This window comes from Ipomoea nil, unplaced genomic scaffold (genome assembly GCF_001879475.1).
Source record: "Ipomoea nil cultivar Tokyo-kokei standard unplaced genomic scaffold, Asagao_1.1 scaffold0980, whole genome shotgun sequence".
NCBI classification, from domain to species: Eukaryota; Viridiplantae; Streptophyta; class Magnoliopsida; order Solanales; family Convolvulaceae; genus Ipomoea; species Ipomoea nil.
In genome coordinates this window covers 451,009-477,061 of record NW_017617408.1, presented here as the reverse complement: position 1 = coordinate 477,061, position 26,053 = coordinate 451,009, and the positions used below count along the sequence as shown (strand labels likewise).

General features: G+C 41.1%; 3 protein-coding genes across 3 annotated transcripts; 2 read left to right on the top strand and 1 right to left on the bottom strand.

Moving 5' to 3' along the window:
* Window positions 1–1,712: 1,712 nt before the first annotated feature.
* Window positions 1,713–3,026, bottom strand: LOC109179751. Its single transcript, XM_019329247.1, has one exon. It carries the CDS (start codon window positions 3,024–3,026, stop codon window positions 1,713–1,715), a length of 1,314 nt encoding a protein of 437 aa, XP_019184792.1.
* Window positions 3,027–14,695: 11,669 nt separating this feature from the next.
* On the top strand, window positions 14,696–21,058 carry LOC109179750. Its single transcript, XM_019329246.1, has 8 exons — window positions 14,696–15,158; window positions 17,497–17,565; window positions 17,636–18,077; window positions 18,158–19,086; window positions 19,176–20,013; window positions 20,125–20,393; window positions 20,478–20,584; window positions 20,747–21,058. The coding sequence occupies exons 1-8, from the start codon at window positions 14,696–14,698 to the stop codon at window positions 21,056–21,058; spliced, it is 3,429 nt and encodes a 1,142-aa protein (XP_019184791.1).
* Window positions 21,059–21,061: 3 nt separating this feature from the next.
* LOC109179749 lies at window positions 21,062–22,850 on the top strand. Its single transcript, XM_019329245.1, has 2 exons — window positions 21,062–21,780; window positions 22,829–22,850. The coding sequence occupies exons 1-2, from the start codon at window positions 21,062–21,064 to the stop codon at window positions 22,848–22,850; spliced, it is 741 nt and encodes a 246-aa protein (XP_019184790.1).
* The last annotated feature ends 3,203 nt before the right edge of the window (window positions 22,851–26,053 follow it).

The window sequence follows — 26,053 nt, the reverse complement described above, 5'->3', positions numbered from 1 at the left end:
TGTACATATACATATGTATATATATGATATATTTATATAATAATATGCAGTGCACTTTTATTTGTGTTGTGCGTATCATATAAATATATATAACATGTACACGCACCATGTAGCATAATTTATATATATAATATCCTTGTTGCATATATTGCGTGTATATTTCCTTTGCCATATAATATATGTACTCACTACACACGCATGTAATATGTAATATATGTACGTGGTAAGTGTATGCATATAATATATATTATATGGGTTGCCTTGTGCACATATCATCACTTGAAAAATTTCCTTGAACAGTTTCATGGCGATTTTAGACTTAGAACTTTTTCCTTGCTTTACAAATTGTTATTACTTATGGACTTGGCCTCTTGATTTTCATGCAGATTCATACATCGCAAACCATCTTTGAACAATGGTAGTCTTTTGGGAAACCGTGGAAGCCGATCGGAAGAGGAGGTTCAAAGTATCAAGCGACGAGACTGGAAAAGATAGCATGTCGTTCATCGTTTACCCACCAATGGCGTCGAGAACTCGTCTTTCCCAGATACCGCCATATAAAGTGGAAAATTGGACCCATGACACTGACACCCAGCCATCGAAAACATGGGTTCTGAAGACCGGCATAAGTCATGTGGACTACACAGACACACTACCGACTTTAGGGAGATGAATACTTGAAGGTGAGGCTTCATGGAATCAGCACCCCAGCTTTAAAGGTGGTAAAGCTTTAGGAACCTTCCATTAATTGGACCGATCTTCAAACCATCTTCACTAATCAGCTTGTAAGCCCCACCGGTGTAAACTTCTAGAATCACGTAGGGACCATCCCACCTTGAAGTGAACTTGTGACCAGTTTTTCTCGTGACGATGATGGGCCTGCGAACAGCTAGGACTTTGTCCCCAATTTGAAAGGAACGGGTCTTTACCCTTTTGTTAAAAGCTCTAGACATGCGAGCTTGATAGCACTCCAAGCTTTGTTGCGCCTGCAGACGTTTTTCATCCAAGGCTTCTAGCTCAGCCAAGCGTAGTTTAGTATTTTCTTCATCGGTAAGACCCTCCTGCATGGCCAACCTTAAGAAAGGTATTTGGCGCTCTAGAGGCAAGACCGCTTCTACACCATACACCAAAGAGTATGGAGTGCTTTGAGTAGGTGTGCAGTATGTGGTTCTATACACCCACAAAGATTCTTCCATTCTGTCATGCCAGTCCATTTTCGATTTTGAGACCACTTTCTTCAACAAATTGCATAGGGTTTTGTTAAAAGCTTCAGCAAGCCCATTTGCAGCTGCATAGTAAGCTGATGAGTTTCGCTGCTTAAAGTCAAAAAGCTTGCAGATCTTGTCCATCAACTTGTTGTCAAAGGGCTTCCCGTTATCTGTTAAGATATATCGCGGGATACCAAATCGATAGACGATGTGGACACGGAGAAAGTCTGCAACATTTTCTTTCTTCACCTCCTTCAATGCCACGGCTTTAGCCCATTTTGAAAAGTAGTCGGTGGCAGCTAGTATATATGCGTGCCCTGCAGATGACTTAGGCGTAATTGGGCCAACCACATCAAGTCCCCAAGCGTCAAATGGCCAAGATGCAACGGTTGGGTGCAGAGGTTCTGGTGGCTGATGAATAAAGTTTGCATGATATTGACAAGCTTGACACCTTCGAGCATAGTCTATGCAATCCTTTACCATTGTAGGCCAATAATATCCCATTCACTTAATGTGGAAATGTAACTTGGGACCGGATTGATGTGCACCGCAAACCCCAGAATGAGCTTCTTGCATAGCTTGTAAAGATTCCTCTTCCCCTAGACATCGGAGAAATATTCCATCAAAGGAACGACGATACAATGTCTCTTTATAGTAGATGAAGCGAGGAGTTCGACGCTTGATATCCACCCTTTTACGAGGATCTTCAGGTAACTTTCCATCAGTGAGGTAGTCAATTAACGGTTGCCTCCAGTCGCCTTTGCCAATATCATAAACTGAGGCAGTAGGGAGTTCAACAGTTTCATCAACTGAGTCGTCTTCATTGAAGATTGGTGGAACTACCCACTTTTGGCATACTCGCACTCGGGCTGCAAGACGAGCAATAGTCGAAGCCAATGCGGCTAAAGCGTCAGCCTGCTTGTTTTCTTTCCTTGGTATATGTTCAATTGTGACATCCCCTAACCATTGCATTAGTATCTTTGCATAGTTGTTATATGGGATTAACTCCGCCTTTTTCACTTCATATAAACCCAACACTTGGTTTATGATCAACTTTGAATCTCCATAAATGTTAATTCTCAGTTGCTTCATGTCAGCCGCTATTTCGAGCCCGAGTATCAATGCTTGATACTCAGCAACGTTGTTTGAACATTGCTCGGTCAAGGTAAATGAATATGGCAACACCTCACCTTCTGGAGTGATGAAGACAACTCCAGCACCTGCCCCTTCTCTATGTGAAGCTCCATCAAAGTACATCTTCCATGGGGGTAGTATTTCAATGACAAGCACATCTTCATCGGGCAAATCGTCAGACAACTCCCACTCAGCAGGTATTGGGTGGTCTGCTAGGAAATCGGCCAAGGCTTGCCCCTTGACAGACTTTTGCGGCACATAGATGATTTCAAATTGTTGGACCAATAAGTACCACCTTGCAAGGCGGTCAGAGAGCACGACCTTCGCCATAACATACTTCACCGGGTTCGCTTTGGAAACAAGCCGGATTGTATGAGCCTCAAAGTAGTGCTTAAGTTTTTTGATGGCGAACACAAGTGCCAAACATAGCTTTTCAATTGGGGAGTACTTTAACTCGTTTGGGGTCATCATTCTACTAAGATAGTAGAGAGCATTCTCCTTCCCCTTGTCATTTTCCTGAGCAAGCAAGGCGCCCACAGAATAATCCTGGGCGGAGATATAAAGGATCAGCGGGCGACCATGAACAGGAGCAGTTAACACGGGCGGCTTCATCAAGTATGACTTGATACTATCAAATCCGTTCTTGCATGCCTCATCCCATATGAATGGGATGCCCTTTTTCATCAATCGACTAAAAGGTTGACATCTTCCCGCTAGGTTTGATATGAACCTTCGGATGTAAGCCAACTTCCCTTGTAAACTTTTAAGCTCATGAAGGTTTCTTGGCTCAGGCATCTTCATTATGGCATCGATTTTTGCTTGCTCGATCTCGATGCCCCTGTGTCGAACAGTAAACCCGAGGAACTTTCCAGCAGCAACCCCAAAAGCACATTTCACGGGATTCATTTTGAGTTGAAACTTCCGTAGGCGGTCGAAGACTTGCCTTAAATGCACCAAGTGATTTGTATGCCATTTTGACTTCACAACTAGGTCGTCTACATAGCATTCAACCATTTTGTGCAGCATATCATCAAATATTGTCTGCATAGCCCGTTGGTATGTAGCACCTGCATTTTTCAAACCAAAGGGCATTACTTTGTAACAGTAAATGTCTTTCGGCGTTCGGAATGCAGTTAGGTCTTCATCTTCCGACGCCATGCGGATTTGATTGTAACCGGAGGAGCCGTCCATGAATGACAGGATCTCATGCCCAGTCACGACATCTATCATTAACTCCGTGATAGGAAGCGGGAAGTCATCTTTCGGACATGCCATATTGAGGTCCCGAAAATCTACGCAGACGCGGATCTGGCCATTCTTCTTGTGCACAGGCACAATACTGGATATCCAGGTTGGATATTTAACTTCACGAATGAAGCCAGCCTCAATAAGCTTATTAACTTCTGTTTCAATCGAGGGAATGAGCTTGGGGCGGAAGCGTCGTTGAGCTTGCTTAACCGGGCGACACCCCTTCTTCACTGCTAAGCGGTGCACAGCTACCTTTGGGTCTAACCCTGGCATCTCCTTGTATGTCCATGCAAAGACATCAATATATTCTTTCAGCAATGTGACATAGATTTCTTCATCTTCGTCAGATAGGAGTGCGCTAATGAAGATAGGACGAGGATTTTCAGGCGTTGCCAGATCAACTTCTTTTAATTCGTCCACCGCGGCTCGTACCCCTTCTTCTAACTCATGGGGTTCATCTTCTGCATCTTCCCCCTCAATCGGGGTTTCATCACATAACGTGATATGGAACGACGATGCCACCTCTTCCTGAGTAGTTGGTGGTACGTCATCACTTGAGCCTACGCTTTCCTCATTTTCTTCTTTATGTACGCGAGTGTGTACAATGGTCTTCGGTTGGACTTTCAACACTTCACCGCATGAAACATGAATATATGTTTCTCGTCTCATCCGAGAAGGAATCACGCATCTAAGCCTTTTGGGAGGTTCCACTTCAGCAGGAACATTGGCACTGTCTTTAACAACTTGGACAACTCCGAGTCGATCATGCATTGACTTTCTCTTTAAGGCTTTAGAACTTGACCCCAGTCTATCAAAGACTGAGCGTCGAGAGTCCGCCTTACCGATTCGGTCGAAGACTGACTTTTTTTTGTCTTGCCCATTATAATTTGGTAGGAATGAGTTTTGGGTCATACTCGCTTCCCTCCGCGGAGATACAATTACTTGCAGCCCTGTTTATAAGAATTCGCATTGGTTTAGGGGGAACATAGCCCAACCCTTTGCGAGTTTGAGGTTCTTGGTGACTTGCCTTGCCTTTACCACCGGCTTCTGGGATAAGCTTTCCCAACTTCTGTGGCTCGTTGGGGTTATAGCCAGCCTTGGCTAGAAGCTTATAAGCGTTAGGGTCGAAACCCTCGGTACGTTTGGCGGGGAATATTTGGCCCACTTTATCACCACATTTCTCTTTGGATGATTTTGCTGCATCTGTTTTGAGTGTATCAATCCTTGCAAGCGGGAATATGAGTTTTGTGTTGTGTTGATCGCTCTCTACAATTTGTTTTCCCTTTGACTTTGATTGGGAAGGTGGATCGTCATTGTTTCCCTCAATATCTTCAACAATAACTTGCCTTTTAATGTAGAACTTTGCATCTGCAAAGTAAGACTCAGCCTCTGTGAAAGGGTTTTCATCGGCGACAACCTTTTCAACTACGCCGTTCTTTTCAAACATGAGGAATTGATGCCAAGACGAGGGTACCACCCCATTTTCATGTATCCATGGCCTTCCAAGTAACAAGTTATAAGATGTCCTTGCATCTTTGACATGGCAGAGGACACCTGAACTCAGACTTCCAATTCTTAAGTCAAGTCTGATGATGTCGATTGCTCTTTGCCCTCCTTGGTTGAAGCCTTGTATCATTAGACGACTTTGGGCAAGCTCGTCTGTAGATATACCAAGGTCCTTCACAGCTCGGAGGGATAGGATGTTGACAGCCGAGCCTTGATCAACCATAATTCTTTTAAGCCTTTGCCCACGGTTATAGCCTTCAACAAATAGTGGGCGATTGTGTGGCGTGCCTCCAAGTAACAAGTCTTCATTCTTGAAGGTAATTTCTGTGGAGTAGGAAGTAGCCTTATGCATTAGCACTTCCTCATCCCCAATGTGTTTAGGAGATGAACATTCCCCTCCGTCTTCTGGCTTGTCATTCGTATTTAGGCAGGAGCTAGAAGTGCCTGCCCCTTGAAGATCAAATCCCTTTGGCATATATTGAGCCAAAGGAACTAGTGCACGTGGTTGTTTGACATGTCCCTTCGTCTTTGATTTGCGGGCATGGGTATTTTTTGAGGTTTTCTCAACCCAACTTTTCACTATGTGCTTTTGATGCTTCACAGGCTCGAATTTCTTCTTTCTATGAGTGACAATCACCCATTTACCTTCGAATGCGTTATCATTCCGCTGCGGTTCTGAACTTTGACCGACAGCGTGCTTAACAATGAAGGGGAGTGGACGTTTCCGTTGTTTCCCATCTTCCTTTTCAGTACACAGCGGAGCGAACCGTCCGGGTGTAATCGAGATTTGATTTGAGCTTGCTTTGGCATCGGCAAGCTCGATTTTTCCATCTCTGGCCAGTGCCATTACTTTATCTTTGAAGATAAAACACTTCTCAATCGGATGACCAAGAAGACGATGGTACTTGCAATAGTGTGGATCATCCACCCTTGAAGCTTCCTCAGGACGTTTCATTTCTGGCAACTCAATGAGTCTAAGTTTGAGTAGCTCATCAAACATGGGAGATACATCGGAATCCATGAAAGGATAAGTCTTCTCCTGCCTTTCTTCAATTGTCGGCCTTCTACCACCCCTTGACGGGCCAGAAAATGGTCTTGGCCTAGGCCTTTCAGTTGCCTTAGTGAAGACTGTCATAGGAGTAGCCTTCACATTCATCACTTCTTTCTTTTCCTGCTTTGGAAAAGGTTTGTTCCACTTTTTAACTTCTTGTTTTCCAGGCGCATTGGAGGAGCTAGGAAAGTTCAATATGTTGAGCCCTCCGCTGGCTTCGATGCTCAATTCCATGTCGTGAGCACGACTGGATAACTCCTCAAAGGACTTTGGCTTAATCCCTTGTAGGATATAGGAGAGTTCAAAGTGCATTCCTTGGATGCACATCTCAATTGCAGAACTTTGGGATATTCTTTCTTTGCAATTGAGGCATAGTCCCCTCCACCTTTCGATGTAGGTACCGGCGCGTTCACCCTTCCATTGGCGAGTAGTGGTGAGTTCCAAGAAGCTGACCGTTCTCCTTGTGCTATAGAAACGAGTTAAGAACTCACGTTCCATATCATGCCAGCTATCAATGCAGCCGGGCGCGAGGTCAGTGTACCAATCAAACGCAGTTCCCTTTAATGAACGGACAAACTGCTTTACCAATAGATCGCCATAAGTCCCTGCATCATTGCATGTTTCCACAAAGTGGGCAATGTGCTGTCGGGGATTTCCTTTGCCATCGAATTGCTGGAACTTAGGAGGTTGATAGCCGTAGGGCATTTTCAACTCCTCAATTCTTTGTGTGTAGGGCTTAGCATAGGAATATGAAGGTTGGCCTTCATCCAACTTGCCTTTGATGGCCCCCATTATGTAGTCCTTCAACTGATCCACTAGTATCATGCCTTCGGTAACTGGAATAGTTTTCTCAGTTGCAGGTAAGTGGGAAGCAGCTTCTCCTACCACATGGCTAACATGAGGTGGTGGTGATTGCTGACCAACCTCTTCTTGCCCTTCAGGTTGCTTTCCTGGAACACGGCTTCCTTGCTCTTCCATGATGCTTCCTACCCTATTATCGAGGGTGTTAAGCCGTTTCTCTTGATTTTGGAGAGTGACAGCCATTCCTTCCAGAGACTTAGCAATTCTAGCTAATTGCTCCTCCACAAACTCTGTGTTTGTCGCCATGGCCGGCAAGACGTTGTAGACATGCGACCACTCAGGTGCAGCCTTCCATAATGGATGTGGCGGAGTTACGGGGGAAGTGCTCCCGCTACTAGCGTTCCCTTGCATAGAAGTTGGACTACCACCATCGATAGCTCCCTTGGGCGAGGGTGGACTTCCAGCAAAAGCAATTGCCTTTGAGGCAGCAGGGGCCTTGTCGAGCCGTCGAACCACACGTCGTGCCATGGACTGAGGTTCAGGCACTTGGACATCCAAATCTTTTGCGCGATTCCTTGTCAGCGGACCTTGCGTTTTCTGGGTAGTGCCAGAGCTAGCTACAGGCGTAGACTTGGACTTGGTAGCTTGGGCATAGGTCCTGCTGAACATGGGATTGTTCGATGCCATTGGATGCGTAGGGAGAGGTATGGAAGTAGTAGAGAGATGAGAGGCAGAGCTGTCCCACTGGGCGTGCCCAAATATGTAAACGCGAAAAACTTGAATTGTATATATTCAAAATTCAAAGTATCGGTTACAAGTAGTATGTATCAATCAAGAAGGGGTACAATCTCTGTATATGAGAAGTCCTCTGATTCTCTACTAGAAGTATGCTTATTAGAACTGTGCTGAATTCGGAATATGCCGAATTGGAAGTGTGCCGAGCTCAGGGTATGCTGAACTTGAAGTATGCCGAGTTCGGGAGTATGGCTGAACTAGAAGTATGCCGAGTTCCTTGTTGGAAGTGTGCTGAGTTCAGAGTATGCTGAACTGGAAGTATGCCGAGTTCGGGAGTATGCCGAACTGGAAGTATGCCGAATTCGGGAGTGTGCCGAATTGGAGTAGTTCCTTGCTAAAGGGCCTCCGGAGTTAGTAGCTTGTTCCTCAGTGAAGGGCTAATATGCAGCTTGATCTTCAAAGAAGGGCTTCCGGTGTTCAAGTGGCGTGTTCCTTAGCGCAATATACGCAGTATATATAACTGCGGGCGTGTTCCAGACGATGTCCCGGCGAGATTTCGGCAGAGCTTCGATATGCAGATTTCCAGCTCCCATTCTTGAAAATGAAACCACTATTTATAGTGGTGAGTGTGAGGGAAAATCTCCAATCAACTCTTAATTCCTTATTTAATTTAGTTTCTTTAATTAAATTAAGGAATGTACCGGGACACCATTGTGTCCAGGTTCATGATTTCATTAAATTTCCAAATAATATCAAATATTCAAACTTCCCAAAATTATATAATCCACATATAATTTTGATGGGCCAAGACCAAGTCAAACCCACTAACTAGGCAACCCAATTCATCTAAGCAGCCTGGTCCAACTTGATTAAATATTTCATCATCTCGGGCCGAACAATCCAACATCCAATTACATTTAATTAAGTAATTAAACCAATTAAATATTTAATGAGCCATTTAATTAACCCAATTAAATAAATATTAGTCCAATTAGCCTAATTAAAGTAATTAATTTTATAATTAAATATTCACCACGGCCCAATAACATCATTCAAATTTTTTATGCTTACAAATTGCCCCTTCGAGACTTGCTTGACGTGCCTTAAATGCAGAGGGAAGGTAGTCTCGAAATTAACCGTAATGGTCCAAGAATCTATATTTGTAGATAGCAATCCAATAAACTATATCTTGGTGGTAAAGTACCCAGCTTGATAACAGCCCAACAAAACCCATATCCAAAGTCCATAGTGTGTCCAACATCTCATTAAAGGCCCATTCCATTTTAGCCCATTTTTTAATCTTAATTTGTTTCGGCCAAAATTAATTTCCTACTAGAATTTAGAGCTTGAATGCCAGCCATGCACGAAACTTTCCAAGTCCTTCTCCTACGCGCGGATTTGCAAGCCGCTCACAATCCACCAATTAGTTTTTGAATCCTCATCACATTATAACTTGCACCACACAGTTCACAATCCGATTTGGATTAACAAACAGAATTGGAGTCCTAAGCATATCCAAACTCATAAGACCTCAAGACTCTGCATCTATAAATAGCTCCCAACAGGTTTACAGTTTTCCACACCACGGACTACAGCTACTGCCAGCAATTGACCTCACCAGCTGCATCTTGTTCTTCAGGTAATTTAATTTTTTACCATATATACTATCTTCTTGATTTTTCTTTCGACAGGAGAAGAAGAAAATCGAGGAATGTGAGGCATTGGATAGAAAACACCTGGAAATTGACTTTCTAAGGTGTATTTCACCATTGCTTGAACTCACCGTCGTCACCAACATTGGATCGGAGCTTCCTAGGAATTAATTTCCTAGGTTGTTTTCCACCATTGTTTGGGTCTTCTCGTACTTATAACTACAAAACATCGGACCTGCTTGGAGATTAACTTTTCCGCGCCGATCACCATCACTGGGGCCGGAGAGTTGCTGGAACGTCGCCGAACACATGTTCAGGCATGTCGTCGCTGCTTTACCACCGTCCTTGGAGAAGAACAACAAGAAACGCGTGAGAGACATTGGACAGAAAACACTTGAGAATTAATTTTCTTCGATTGTTTTCTGTCAATTCTCACCGTCGGCCACCATCATCGAGGAAGGCCACTGCTGGACGTTGCCTCAAGACGTTGCTCCGGCGCGTCTTCTATGATCGGAGAGGAAAGCAGCCGGGTACTCACCGGGCATGTGCTCCGGCACGTCGCCGCCGCCGTAAGGTCGTCGCAGAGTGTTGCTCCATTCTCATCGGAGAAATTGTCTTTCGCCATTGTTGGCTCCACGTAATCGGCCACTGCCGGCCACCATCATGGGAGAAAGAGCACGCGCCACAAGACCACCTCAAGATGTTGCTTCGGGGCACGTCTCCCACCAGTGCGTCTCTATTCTCATCGCACTTGGCGACGGAGAAGATGAAATCACGCCAACCACTTCAACCACTGTTTGGGTTCACGCCGCCGGTCGCCGGCCACCGTCATGGGGAATTAGTTTTCTTGGACAGCTGTCCTCCATTGTTGGCTTCTACGACCTCTTCTGAGAAAGAGAATCACAACCTGACTCAACGCTGAAGGACGCTATGACTCAACTTGCTAGAGCTCGGCGAGAAAGTACCCTGCGCTGCTTCGAACGAAACTTTTATGTTTTCTTCCAGGTTCCAGCTTACTGAAGGGAGAGACTCAATATAAACCATGAGTCTTCATAGAGCTTTGCGCTCTAAAAATTTTTAATGCCATCACTTGTTCCAAGGGTTCGCCGGAGGACTTGACGGAGAGGAAAGCCTGTTAAGGCGTCGTCATCGCCTCGAACGCAGCTACGTGCTTGATGAGGAAGAACGCACTACTTAGAGAGAAACTTTGTTTTGTTTCTGCTTAATGACAACCGAAGAGAGACCCATTGTTCGGACCTCTTAGCCGGCCATCATCACCGGACAGTTGTTGCGTCTGCTATCGTCGTGAAACATTCGACGAGCTCACCGCCGGAGAGTCTTGGCTTGATGTCCTCGCACTCCGATGTGGCGACGCTGCCGAGGTAACCCAAAACATCTTAGTTCTTCACTTCTTCGTCGTAGACCACCTTCTTGTGTCTTCGACCTTGCAGCGTCGAAGCTCTCCACCTTATATAATGGTAGCCTGTTTTGAAATTTTCATCTGACAAAACCATGTGCCTTCGCCCTTTTCCACATGTCAGGTTGGGAGGTCTTTTTCTTCACTTTGCGTATTTCAGTGTATATACGTGATTGTCACAGCTTTTTGTGCGTGTATATATATATTTAATATTTTTGCTTTATCACCTTGCATGCCATTTATGTGCTTGCCAACATATATGTATTATAATCCTTGTTTCTCTTGCAATGTATATATATGTATATAATGTAATGTGTAGTCCATCCTCATGCCTCTGCTTTATTGCGTGAATGTACACATATGTATATATATATATGATGTACTAACTTTGTCTGTGTGTGTAACATATATATTATATATTTAATTTGCTTTGCATGACATTGCGTGGGTATATATGCACACACGCATATAATATATATATATACGTAGTATGCAAAACACAAAGAACCAATAACGCCTCCATTGCGATTTGAACTCACAACCTTTCAAATAGAAGTCCAACCCAAGTACCATTAGACCACATGATTTTGGTATTAAAACTTTAATTTTTCCTTGTGTTATAAATTTTGGACAACTTTTGGACTTGACTCATAATGTAGCTTCACATATCAAGAACCACTTTTGAACAATGGTCTTGTTCTGAGGAACAATGGGATCTAACAAAAGAAGAGACCCATACTGTCGAGCAATGAGACTGGAAAAGACGTGCCATACCAAGAATCCCTTCCAGCCATGACTTTGAGTGGAGAATTGGACTTTTGATATTGAAACTTAGCCCTCAAAACATGGGATCTGCAGTTCGGCCCACGACATGTGGAATATTCATATGTACCCCCGACTTTAAGGAGATGGATACTTGAAGGTGGAGCTTCGTGCAACTAGCACCATGGAATATTCAGATATACTCCCGACTTTAGGGAGATGGAAACTTGAAGGTGGAGCTTCGTGCAACTAGCACTCTCAGTATGCATCATGACTTCTTGAAGGCCACCATGAGGCAGTTTTAACTCGTGCCAAGGAATCTTGAAAGATATGTGGCGGTTTCGACTCATGCCATTGAGTCTTAAAGGATATGCGGCAGCTTCGATAACCCACTCTTGCAACATGAATTGGATTTGTTTTTGTTATGAATGAACTTAGATAATTTGATTCTAAGCTGCCTACGTACTCCTATCAAGGAGATCAAGTCAAACGTAGTTCAAATGATTTTTTTTTTACAAAGTAGAGCCGTCCACAGTTTAGACTCATGCGGGCCAGGAGCGTCTATGATTTGGGCCCACCCATAGACAAAGCGAGATGCATTAGCAGTTTAACCACGTGCTGCATTTTTGGTGGATCAGTCATTCATCACATCTTCATGACTTGTGTTGACACCCCAAGTTTAAGGGTGGTAAAGCTTTAGGAACCTTCCATTGATTGGACCGATCTTCAAACCATCTTCACTAATCAACTTGTAAGCCCCACCGGTGTAAACTTCTAGAATCACATAGGGACCATCCCACCTTGAAGTGAACTTGTGACCAGTTTTTCTCGTGACGATGATGGGCGTGCGAACAGCTAGGACTTTGTCCCCAATTTGAAAGGAACGGGTCCTTACCCTTTTATTAAAAGCTCTAGACATGCGAGCTTGATAGCACTCCAAGCTTTGTTGCGCCTGCAGATGTTTTTCATCCAAGGCTTCTAGCTCAGCCAAGCGTAGTTTAGCATTTTCTTCATCGGTAAGACCCTCCTGTATGGCCAACCTTAAGGAAGGTATTTGGCGCTCTAGAGGCAAGACCGCTTCTACACCATACACCAAAGAGTATGGAGTGCTTTGAGTAGGTGTGCAGTATGTGGTTCTATACGCCCACAAAGCTTCTTCCATTCTGTCATGCCAGTCCCTTTTCGATTTTGAAACCACTTTCTTCAACAAATTGCATAGGGTCTTGTTAAAAGCTTCAGCAAGCCCATTCGCAGCTGCACAGTAAGCTGATGAGTTTCGCTGCTTAAAGTCAAAAAGCTTGCAGATCTTGTCCATCAACTTGTTGTCTAAGGGTTTCCCGTTATCTGTTAAGATATATCGTGGGATACCAAATCGATAGACGATGTGGACACGGAGAAAGTCTGCAACATTTTCTTTCTTCACCTCCTTCAATGCCACGGCTTCAACCCATTTTGAAAAGTAGTCGGTGGCAGCTAGTATATATGCGTGCCCTGCAGATGACTCAGGCGTAATTGGGCCAACCACATCAAGTCCCCAAGCATCAAATGGCCAAGATGCAACTGTTGGGTGTAGAGGTTCTGGTGGCTGATGAATAAAGTTTGCATGATATTGACAAGCTTGGCACCTTCGAGCATAGTCTATGCAATCCTTTACCATTGTAGGCCAATAATATCCCATTCGCTTAATGTGGAAATGCAACTTGGGACCGGATTGATGTGCACCGCAAACCCCAGAATGAGCTTCTTGCATAGCTTGTAAAGCATCATCTTCCCCTAGACATCGGAGAAATATTCCATCAAAGGAACGACGATACAATGTCTCTTTATAGTAGATGAAGCGAGGAGTTCGACGCTTTATATCCACCCTTTTACGGGGATCTTCAGGTAACTTTCCATCAATGAGGTAGTCAATTAACGGTTGCCTCCAGTCGTCTTTGCCTATATTATACACTGAGGCAGTAGGGAGTTCAACAGTTTCATCAAATGAGCCGTCTTCATTAAAGATTGGTGGAACCACCCACCTTTGACATACTTGTATTCGGGCTGCAGGATGAGCAATAGTTGAAGCCAATGCGGCTAAGGCGTCAGCTTGCTTGTTTTCTTTCCTCGGTACATGTTCAATTGTGACGTCCCCTAAACATTGCATGAATATCTTTGCATAGTTGTTATATGGGACTAACTCCGCCTTTTTCACTTCATATAGACCCAACACTTGGTTTGTGATCAACTTTGAATCTCCATAAATGTTAATTCTTAGTTGCTTCATGTCAGCCGCTATTTCGAGCCCAAGTATCAATGCTTGATACTCAGCAACGTTGTTTGAACATTGCTCGGTCAAGGTGAATGAATATGGAAACACCTCGACTTCCGGAGTGACGAAGACAACTCCAGCACCTGCCCCCTCTCTATGCGAAGCTCCATCAAAGTACATCTTCCATGGGGGTAGGATTTCAATGACAAGCACATCTTCATCAGGCAAATCTTTAGACAACTCCCATTCAGCAGGTATTGGATGGTCTGCTAAGAAATCGGCTAAGGCTTGCCCCTTGACAGACTTCTGCGGCACATAGATGATTTCAAATTTTTTAAACAATAAGTACCACCTTGCAAGGCGGTCAGAGAGCACGACCTTCGCCATAACATACTTCACCGGGTTCGCTTTGGAAACAAGCCGGATTGTATGAGCCTCAAAGTAGTGCTTAAGTTTTTTGATGGCGAACACAAGTGCCAAACATAGCTTTTCAATTAGGGAGTACTTTAACTCGTTCGGGGTCATCATTCTACTAAGATAGTAGAGAGCATTCTCCTTCCCTTTGTTATTTTCTTGAGCAAGCAAGGCGCCCACAGAACAATCTTGGGCGGAGATATAAAGGATCAGCGGGCGACCATGAACAGGAGCGGTTAGCACAGGCGGCTTCATCAAGTATGACTGGATACTCTCAAATGCGCTCTTGCATGCCTCGTCCCATATGAACGGGATGCCCTTTATCATCAACCGACTAAAAGGTTGACATCTTCCTGCTAGGTTTGATATGAACCTTCGGATGTATGCCAACTTCCCTTGTAAGCTTTTAAGCTCATGAAGGTTTCTCAGCTCAGGCATCTTCATTATGGCGTCAATCTTTGCTTGTTCAATCTCGATGCCCCTGTGTCGAACAGTAAGCTTGCCCAAAGTCGTCTAATGATACAAGGCTTCAACCAGGGAGGGCAAAGAGCAATCGGCATCATCAGACTTGACTTAAGAATTGGAAGTCTGAGTTCAGGTGTCCTCTGCCACGTCATAGATGCAAGGGCATCTTATAACTTGTTACTTGGAAGGCCATGGATACATGAAAATGGGGTGGTACCCTCGTCTTGGCATCAATGCCTCATGTTTGAAAAGAACGGCGTAGTTGAAAAGGTTGTCGCCGATGAAAGCCCTTTCACAGAGGCTGAGTCTTACTTTGCAGATGCAAAGTTCTACATTAAAAGGCAAGTTATTGTTGAAGATATTGAGGGAAACAATGACGATCCACCTTCCCAATCAAAGTCAAAGGGAAAACAAGTTGTAGAGGGAGATCAACACAACACAAAACTCATATTCCCGCTTGCAATGATTGATACACTCAAAACAGATGCAGCAAAATCATCCAAAGAGAAATGTGGTGATAAAGTGGGCCAAATATTCCCCGCCAAACGTACCGAGGGTTTCGACCCTAACGCTTATAAGCTTCTAGCCAAGGCTGGCAGACCCAAACAATGGTGGAAAACAACCCAGGAAATTAATTCCTAGGAAGCTCCGATCCAATGTTGGTGACGACGGTGAGTTCAAGCAATGGTGAAATACACCTTAGAAAGTCAATTTCCAGGTGTTTTCTATCCAATGCCTCACATTCCTCGATTTTCTTCTTCTCCTATCGAAAGAAAAATCAAGAAGATAGTATATATGGTAAAAAATTAAATTACCTGAAGAACAAGATGCAGCTGGTGAGGTCAATTGCTGGCAGTAGCTGTAGTCCGTGGTGTGGAAAACTGTAAACCTGTTGGGAGCTATTTATAGATGCAGAGTCTTGAGGTCTTATGAGTTTGGATATGCTTAGGACTCCAATTCTGTTTGTTAATCCAAATCGGATTGTGAACTGTGTGGTGCAAGTTATAATGTGATGAGGATTCAAAAACTAATTGGTGGATTGTGAGCGGCTTGCAAATCCGCGCGTAGGAGAAGGACTTGGAAAGTTTCGTGCATGGCTGGCATTCAAGCTCTAAATTCTAGTAGGAAATTAATTTTGGCCGAAACAAATTAAGATTAAAAAATGGGCTAAAATGGAATGGGCCTTTAATGAGATGTTGGACACACTATGGACTTTGGATATGGGTTTTGTTGGGCTGTTATCAAGCTGGGTACTCTACCACCAAGATATAGTTTATTGGATTGCTATCTACAAATATAGATTCTTGGACCATTACGGTTAATTTCGAGACTACCTTCCCTCTGCATTTAAGGCACGTCAAGCAAGTCTCGAAGGGGCAATATGTAAGCATCAAAAATTTGAATGATGTTATTGGGCCGTGGTGAATATTTAATTATAAAATTAATTACTTTAATTAGGCTAATTGGACTAATATTTATTTAATTGGGTTAATTAAATGGCCCATTAAATATTTAATTGGTTTAATTACTTAATTAAATGTAATTGGATGTTGGATTGTTCGGCCTGAGATGATGAAATATTTAATCAAGTTGGACCAGGCTGCTTGGATGAATTGGGTTGCCTAGTTAGTGGGTTTGACTTGGTCTTGGCCCATCAAAATTATATGTGGATTATATAATTTTGGGAAGTTTGAATATTTTATATTATTTGGAAATTTAATGAAATCATGAACCTGGACACAATGGTGTCCCGGTACATTCCTTAATTTAATTAAAGAAACTAAATTAAATAAGGAATTAAGAGTTGGTTGGAGATTTTCCCTCACACTCACCACTATAAATAGTGGTTTCATTTTCAAGAATGGGAGCTGGAAATCTGCATATCGAAGCTCTGCCGAAATCTCGTCGGGACATCGTCTGGAACACGCCCGCAGTTATATATACTGCGTATATTGCGCTAAGGAACACGCCACTTGAACACCGGAAGCCCTTCTTTGAAGATCAAGCTGCATATTAGCCCTTCACTGAGGAACAAGCTACTAACTCCGGAGGCCCTTTAGCAAGGAACTACTCCAATTCGGCACACTCCCGAATTCGGCATACTCCCAAACTCGGCATACTTCCAGTTCAGCATACTCTGAACTCAGCACACTTCCAACAAGGAACTCGGCATACTTCCAGTTCGGCCATACTCCCGAACTCGGCATACTTCAAGTTCAGCATACCCTGAGCTCGGCACACTTCCAATTCGGCATATTCCGAATTCAGCACAGTTCTAATAAGCATACTTCTAGTAGAGAATCAGAGGACTTCTCATATACAGAGATTGTACCCCTTCTTGATTGATACATACTACTTGTAACCGATACTTTGAATTTTGAATATATACAATTCAAGTTTTTCGCGTTTACATACTTAATTTATAATATTAAGACTTCTATAATTTATTTTGTTATTATGTGCTACCAACTATTTTTTTTATAGTCCCATAAAATGTAGGGGTTTAAATTAATTGTGACTTTAAATATTGTTATACTTTAAATTTGTCTAATATTACGTATGTGGACAGTACGTTCGTCCAATACATAGATAGGTGCAAGCAATTGCCAGCCATTTGTTTTTGTAGATAAACTAAATCCTGCATCGATATGCAATTGTCGAAGACCATGTAACAACAAGAGACTTGCTATCTGCCTTTGAGGATGAATGTAACCATACAATGATCGATGCACCAAATCACAACTTAGCTGGTAATAAGATACTATCCTGGTTTTTGAAACAACTATAAGTAAAGTACATATGGTCGATCTTTCACTATTAAAATTCATTTTTAAATGTATTTTTAATTTCAGATGCGAATATATCGAGTATCGATGTTAGGCAGACCTCGGATATTGGGACATCCTCTGGTCCACAACATGGTATGTATAGTTGTTTTATAACTGCATAAAATATCAATTAGTATTTCATGTTGTATATATTTGGTTTCAGGTCAATACTTCGATTTTGGTGATGCAACAAATAAATGCGTCCATTGTGGGGCTTTGTTTTGGTTTGAAGAAAGGAAGAAGAATTTGTCAACAAAAGCATCGCCACTGTTTATGTTGTGTTGCAACAATGGGAAGATCAAGTTGCCGGATAATAAGTTGCTACCAAAAGGTATATTTGATCTCTTTTTCGGCAATGACGAATTATCAAAAGAATTTTTACACAACATTAGGACCTACAACAACATGTTCTGCTTCACATCCATGGGAAGAAAAATTGACAAGAACGTGAACAAGGGGGGAGCACCTCCAATTTTTCGATTAAGTGGTCAAAACTATCACCTAATGGGCACTCTACTTCCAGAACAAGGCAAAGAACCTCATTTTGCCCAGTTATACATATACGACACGGCAAATGAAAAGATCAACCGTATAAATGTTGTGAGGTAAACAAGTTTGCGTAATTACACATTAAATACTATTTTTTATCTAAATAAATATCAATGCTAAGTTTATGTTGTTGTAGGGGTAGTGGTGAGCAAGATGACATTCATGTAGAAATAGTGAATGTCATTCAGAAAGACCTCGATGAAAATAATGTTTTGGTTAAGTCTTTTCGGATGGCTATGTCTGAGTTGGATATTAATCCATGCGCCGAAGTCAAAATAAAGTTGTTGGGAAAAAGAACTAGAGATGCGAGGACATATAATCTGCCTCAAGTTTCTGAAGTAGCAGCTTTAATTGTGGGAGATCTGGATACCAGTATTGGAGAGCGTGATATTATTGTTCAATCGAAGGGTGGCCACCTACAGAGGATAAGTGAATTAAATCCTTCATACTTACCACTGCAATACCCTATTTTGTTTCCATATGGCGAAGACGGTTATCGGGAGGACATTGCGTTCGCGGACGTAGTAGGCAAGCGCTCTTCAGGTGGTAGACAGAGGATTAGTCCCAGGGAGTTTTTTTGCTACCGCATACAGTCTAGACAGTCAGCTTCGAGTACCATATTATTTGCAAAGCGGTTGTTCCAACAGTTTGTTGTAGATGGCTACACAATGGTTGAGTCTGGAAGACTAATTTATATAAGGACACACCAAAAAAGCCTAAGGTGTGAGAGTTATAGTGGATTGACTGATGCTTTGACAAGGGGTGAATTAAGCCCTGCAGCCCAAGGTCGTAGAATAATACTACCTTCAAGTTTTACGGGTGGTACTAGATACATGATACAAAACTACCAAGATGCAATGGCAATATGTAGGTGGATTGGATACCCAGATTTATTTATAACCTTTACATGCAATCCGAAGTGGCCTGAGGTGCAACGCTTTTTAAAAGATCAAAGGTTGAAGCCAGAAGATCGGCCGGACATAATTTGCCGGTTATTCAAGATTAAGTTGGATGCTTTGATAGCTGATTGTCGAAAGAATAAACTATTTGGCCCTGTGGCTGGAGGTAATATTTGTCCTTTTATTTTAAATCAATTTTGTTACAATTTTATGTAATTACTTAACCTTATGATGTTTATGTCTATGTTGTTGCAGTCATATATACAATTGAGTTTCAAAAGCGAGGTCTTTCGCATGTTCATATATTACTTTTTTTGGAGAAAAGTAAAGAAGTTAGGCAAGTTCTTATTCTAGACAACAAAATTTGCGCAGAGATTCCAGATGAAAAGAAAGATGCAGAGTATTACCAAGCGGTAGAGGAATTTATGATGCATGGTCCATGTGGAAAAGCGAGGACCAATTCTCCATGTATGGTAAATGCGCGATGCTCTAAACATTTTCCCAAGAGATTTGTTGAGAGTTCTACATTTGATGACGATGGTTACCCGGTATATAGAAGGAGAGACAATGGCAGTGTAGTTACAAAGAACGGGATCGCCTTGGACAACAGGTATGTGGTACCGCACAATAGATATTTATTGCTCAAGTACAAGGCTCATATAAATGTCGAGTGGTGCAACCAGTCACGGTCAATCAAGTACCTGTTCAAGTATGTTAACAAGGGTTATGATCGGGTAACCGCCGAATTTTACAAAACAGGCAATGATGACGAGAATGGAAAAGAAATAGATGAGATAAATATGTACTATGACTGTAGGTACATATCCCCGTGTGAAGCGGTTTGGCGTCTGTTTGGTTTTGATATACAACTTCAGGCGCCTTCAGTGGAAAGGTTAAGCTTTCACCTTCCTAATCAACAGAGTGTGATATTTGCAGATGATGATGCTGTTGAGAACATTGTGAATAGACCTACGATAGCACAGAGCATGTTCTTGGAATGGTTTGAAGCAAATAAAACATGCCCCGATGCGAGAGAACTTACTTATGTTGAGATGCCAACAAGATTCGTTTGGAAGAAAGACCTTAGAAAATGGTAGCCACGAAAGAAAGGGTTCTCAATATGACGTATATTCTATGTTCCGCCAGCTACTGGTGAAATTTTCTATTTGAGGTGTTTGCTGAACAAAATCCGGGGCCCTAAAAGTTATGAAGATATTAGGACTGTAAATGGGGTGCAATATGACTCATTCCGAGATGCGTGTTATGCAAGGGGTTTAGTTGATGATGATAACGAATATGTTGATGCAATAGATGAAGCCAGTCATTGGGCGTCAGTAGATCAATTGAGGAGATTGTTTGTGACATTGCTAATGAGCAGTTGCATGGGGAAACCGGAAATAGTTTGGCATGCTGTTTGGCAACATCTATCAGACGATGCACAATTCAACGTCTGTAGACAACTGCAGAACAGAGGTAATCGTACATTTTTAAAAAAATATTAAGTCAAGTTTAACGTAGTTGTGTTATAACACCAAATTTTAATATATATTTATGCAGATTTTGTGTTGACCGATTCGCACAAAATGAACTTTGCTTTAGTAGAGATTGAGAAGCTATTATCTAATCATGGTAAGAGTTTGAAGGACTATCCTGAAATGCCAACGGCAAATTTTGGTGCCTTAAACGTTATTGCAAATAGGTTTATTCAAGAAGAATTAGCATAGGATTGTGGCAAACAGGAGAAAGAGAATCAAGAATTGGTAAGGCAGTTAACAGACGAACAAAAGGCAATATACAATGAAGTGTTAACTGACGTTGATTGCCAGGAAGGGGGATTATTCTTCGTTTATGGTTATGGAGGGACCAGTAAGACTTTCTTGTGGCGAGCACTTTCTTCCGCATTAAGGTCTAAGAGTCAAATAGTGTTAAATGTTGCTTCTAGCGGCATAGCTTCGCTTTTATTACCTGGTGGGAGTACGGCACATTCTCGGTTTGCTATACCGATATCTATTAATGAAGATTCCACATGCAACATACGTAACGGAAGTGAACTGGCGGAACTTCTTGGGCAAACAAAGTTGATAATATGGGATGAAGCCCCAATGATACATAAATTCTGCTTTGAAGCCCTTGATTGAACTATGCGGGATTTGATGCGCTTCATAAATCCAAGGAGTTCGGATATGACATTCGGTGGTAAAACAGTTGTTTTGGGGGGCGATTTCAGGCAAATTTTACCAGTCATTCCAAAGGGTACTAGACCGGATATAGTTCGAGCGAGCATTAGCTCATCCTATCTCTGGAAATCCTGTAAAGTCCTAAAGTTGACTAAGAATCTACGTTTGAAGAGTGTTCATTCAGAAAACGAGTGCAAGGAGATCGAGGAATTTGCAAAATGGATAGCTAATATAGGTGACGGAATTATTGGGTGTCAACTTGATGGGGAGTCCGAGATTACTGTTCCAGAAGATTTGTTGTTGAAGTGCGAAGATGAACCTATTGCTACAATTGTTGATAGCACTTTCCCTTATTTCCGACTGGGAATTGCCGATTTGTCATATCTTAATCATAGTGCAATTTTGGCTCCAACATTGGATGTGGTAGATTCCGTTAACCAATACATGAATGATCATAATCCGGCTGAGGGTAAGACATACTTGAGTTGTGATTCTGTGTGTAAGTCAGATGCCAATGTTGACATGTTATCGGATTTGCACACTCCTGAATTCTTGAATGCCTTGAGATGTTCTGGAGTACCAAATCATGCTTTGACATTGACAGTTGGATCACCTGTTATGCTATTGCGAAATATTGATCACACACTAGGATTATGCAACGGTACAAGGTTGATTGTTACAAGGTTGGCTGACCATGTGTTGGAAGGCCAAATCATGTGCGGTACAAATTCAGGAACCAGAGTATTGATTCCTAGGATGTCACTTACACCGTCAGATCCAAGATTGTCTTTCAAATTTCAACGAAAGCAATTTCCTTTGATGCTATCCTATGCCATGACAATCAACAAAAGTCAAGGACAAACGCTTGCTAAAGTTGGGTTGTTGTTGAAAAAACCGGTCTTTAACCATGGACAACTATACGTAGCTGTTTCAAGAGTTAGTAACCCCAGGGGTTTGAAAATTTTGATTTGCGGAGAAAGTGTACCATGTCTTAGTACGACTAAAAATGTTGTGTACAAAGAAGTCTTCAATAATGTATAATAACATTCAACAATTTATTATTTAAAATTTAGTATTTTTTAAATACTAGGTTTCTTATTATTATTATATTATTATACGTAATATAATATGTACTATATAGGTAGCCATGCATCACATTATTTCAACAATGAAGTATTCAACAATGTATAATAAAATTACTATATTCATCAATGTGTAATAAAATCACAATTTTTCATTTTACATTTTTTTAAACTCTTATAACTATATTCTATACTGTATATATATCATACTATATATAGCCGCGCATCGCGCGGGTGCACCTACTAGTTTTCTTCAAAGAAAAAAATGGTTTACATAATTACATGACAGTAAGGGGAGGGGATAGCCGCCCATCCCCGCCCACTACTATCTTCAATTTTTTATATTTCAACTTTTTTTGATACATTATATCTTTCATTTTTTTATTCTTTATTTTAGTTATGTTATATAATTTTTGTTTGTTAATATGCATGTTATCGTCATCCATAACCATAAGATTTAATTCAAATTCTTTTTCCTATTTTGGAATTCAATTTAGGTTCACAAAAATTGTTCATAATTTAATTAACAAATTATTCTTTCATGTGATGATTGAAGATGTCTACATGTTGGTCTTTTGTAAAGATAAGTGCTCAAAGGCACTTATTCCCATTAGCTATTTCATGTCAAATTGTTATATCTCTTGTTTAGATTGCATGAATTCGGTACTTAATTCCTTATAATTTTATTTTTAGGAATTTCTAAGTAAGAATGGTAAAAGATGATAATTCGCAATATGATGGAGTGTTTTGGCCATACATTTGTCATACGATGTCCAAATTGGGTGATTCATGTGTCAATGTAAAGCTATAAAAGTCATCTTAAACACTTTAAGATATTTCAAATGTATTATATATTACCAGAAAATCAGAACATTTGGACACGTCCTGATCTGAAGAATCTGTCCTGTAACATGTTGATAGTGTTTTGATCATATCTCCCTCAAATGATATCCAAATTAGACGAATCAAAGCGGCTTGAAAAGATAAAATAGTTCCCTACAACTATCATGTTCAAAGTTTTCTCAAATTCAGAGCAGAAAATGTTCAAAACTAAGCCTGAAGTTTGATGCGCCAAGTGACTCGGCGATGACAAGCCACATGTCACCTGAGTGACTTTTCTTGCGAATTTTGATGCGGCCATGACACACCCGGCAATTTATATCCTACACCACGGCACACGTTGCACTATGCGCCCAGATGCAAAACGACGTCGTTTTAATTTTTTTTTTTTTTAAATTTCCCGCCCCAGTGAATGGCAGTAGTTTTTTCTTAAAAAAAAAACCCGCTGTTCAAGAATGTACATAATGTTATACTAGAATACACATAATGTTATACATGAATGTATATAATTATATAACAAAATATACATACTCTTTTTAAAAGATAATACACATAATCTAACATAATATATAATAAACATAAACTTTTAACATAATACACATCAACTCTTAACATAATACACACAAATTTTCATGATTCGGATGTACATAATTATATAAAAAGAATGTACATAATTGTATAAAAAATACACATAACTGTATGAACCAATACACATAACGTTGTGAACAAATACACATAATCTCAGCAACTTCCTACCGCGCTTCCCAACACTACCCCAAAACGACGTCGTTTTGGGAGGCGCGCGGCGCACAGTGCTATGTGCGCCGTGGTGTAGAATATAACGATTAGACACACCCCGTGCCATGGTCATGTCACAATCTATGTAGGATGCGGGAATGAGTATTTAAGCCCATTTTGTGATCTTTTGGAGTACTTTTGAACCATAAACTTCAAGAAACGTTCAAGACACTTTTGGGGACTTCAACCAATAATTGCATAATTGAATTGCATGCTTATTAGATTTTTGATGATGCATTATCATTGAGATAGAGATATTCTTAGGTTATGTAGATCCCACACAATCGGAAGTAGTTGAATGCAGCCATAGAAAATAGAATGGCATCAATCATATTTTATAATCAATGATATTCTATGGGATCAATAGATCAAAGTACAATTTTCACATTAATTAATTCTCTCAAACCTACTTGACTTTGTTTGCTTGCTTTTATTTTTATTTTTCCTTTTTTCCCAAACTCTATTACACATTTTACCAAATGCAACATAATAGAACAACAAATAGTACTAATACTTGTAGTCCATGTGTGATACGACACTCGTTACTCACAACTCTATAATTATAAAGTATAAACGATAGGTACATTTGTCTATTCGAAATTGTATAGTTACAAATTGAGTATCAAGTTTTTGGCACCATTGTCGGGGACTTACGATATTAGGAAATGTTTTGTTTTATTAATATACTCATTTATTTTAAATTATACATCTCTAATCTTTTCCAAATAACTCATCAGTATTTGTACAAATTAATGTGATTATATACATATGTGTGCGTGTGTGCAGTGTATCTGTGATTGCAAGATTTAGGTGTAAGGAGTATGGTGTGAGTTGTGAAAGTGCGGGTGCCTTCTTCAACTCCAATCAGTTGAATTCCTTTGTGTTTTGGTGCCCTACTTGAGTAGTAGTGATGTTGGGTGCAAATTGAGGCCTTTGGGAGATGAAGAACCCTAACTAGGCATGTATTTTCCAAATTTGGGATTGCATGAAGATGAGAAGGGAGATCTATGAGGAAGTCGCCGTCTTCATCTGTGAAGCCTTTTACCCATGAAGATGGATATGATGCTCTTCTTCCACTTCTGCTGCACAAAATACCCACTGATGCACCTGCATATACGTACATATATATATACATATATTACTCATTCATTTTGTACCTCGGTCTAATCAATTTTTTAGGTTTTGAATCTCCCATGAGACCCCGTTATTTCGTCAATGGGGATCGAATCAAACCCCCACTAGATGCCCATGTCAGACCTACCTTGTCGCTAGAGGTGGGACTTCCAGAATGACCCTTAATCATATCACTGAAGTCCCACCTGACCCCATGTGTTCTGTAAAAATCAAATGGAAACTCGTCACGGTTGGGCGGCGCCTAGGCGCGATTTTACAGTAGTGATTTGGGGTAATCCAAATCAAGTTGTAATCACAAAGTTTACTCTTGTAGGAGCTGTTTATTGTTTTTTTATCACTGAAGCCCCACCAGACCCCATGTGTTCTGTGGAAATTAAATTCCCACCTTCACCCTAGTCTCCCATGTAACACACACAGACAAATAAAAAATTATTACACATGACTCTAGAATTACAAAATAATAATAATAATAATAATAATAATAATAATAATAATAATTCGGCCGAGTTAGGGGCCTAAATGGAAACTCACCACAGTTGAATAGCGCCTAGACATGATTTTTACCGCAGTCATTTGAGGCAACCTAAGTCAAGATGACTCAGTAACCACAAAGTTTACTCTTGTGAGAGCTGTTTATTATTATTTTTTTTTTTTGTTTGTTTGAACCAATCAATTACAGAAAATTCTCTTTGTAATTTTTTTATGACTAAGATCACAATAATAGCTTCATCCAAAGCACACATTCGAATAAATCAAAGAATGAAATATTAATGATCAAACAATGCATGTACAACATTGAAACTTGATGAACTAACTGAATTTAATTCAATTCTTACTATACGAACCTGGGATGGGATGAAGAGACGGGCTTTGATCGCCGTCGCTGCAAGTCTGACAAACAACTTTACCTTCAATCAGAACGGTGGAGATCTTGTCTTCACCATAGCCAGCCATTTCCACAAGCTCCTCTCTACTATAAACCTCATCAATAATAAGTTTCCGGCGACTATTCGCCGTCGCCGGAGTTTCAAGAATTACAATAAAGATTATGAAAGCTAACAATAATGGTGACGCCATCACCCTGCAGATCAGAGCTCCCTTG

Bases quoted from the DNA above. Each gene is read 5' to 3' on its own strand.
- LOC109179751 (XM_019329247.1), bottom strand. From the start codon at position 3,026: ATGAAAAAGGGCATCCCATTCATATGGGATGAGGCATGCAAGAACGGA.
- LOC109179750 (XM_019329246.1), top strand. From the start codon at position 14,696: ATGATACAAGGCTTCAACCAGGGAGGGCAAAGAGCAATCGGCATCATC. The intron at 15,159-17,496 runs GTGATAAAGTGG...TTTTAATTTCAG, and splicing joins ATCATCCAAAGAGAAATGTG to ATGCGAATATATCGAGTATC. The intron at 17,566-17,635 runs GTATGTATAGTT...ATTTGGTTTCAG, and splicing joins ATCCTCTGGTCCACAACATG to GTCAATACTTCGATTTTGGT.
- LOC109179749 (XM_019329245.1), top strand. From the start codon at position 21,062: ATGCGGGATTTGATGCGCTTCATAAATCCAAGGAGTTCGGATATGACA. The intron at 21,781-22,828 runs GTTGGCTGACCA...TCTCTTGTTTAG, and splicing joins ACAAGGTTGATTGTTACAAG to ATTGCATGAATTCGGTACTT.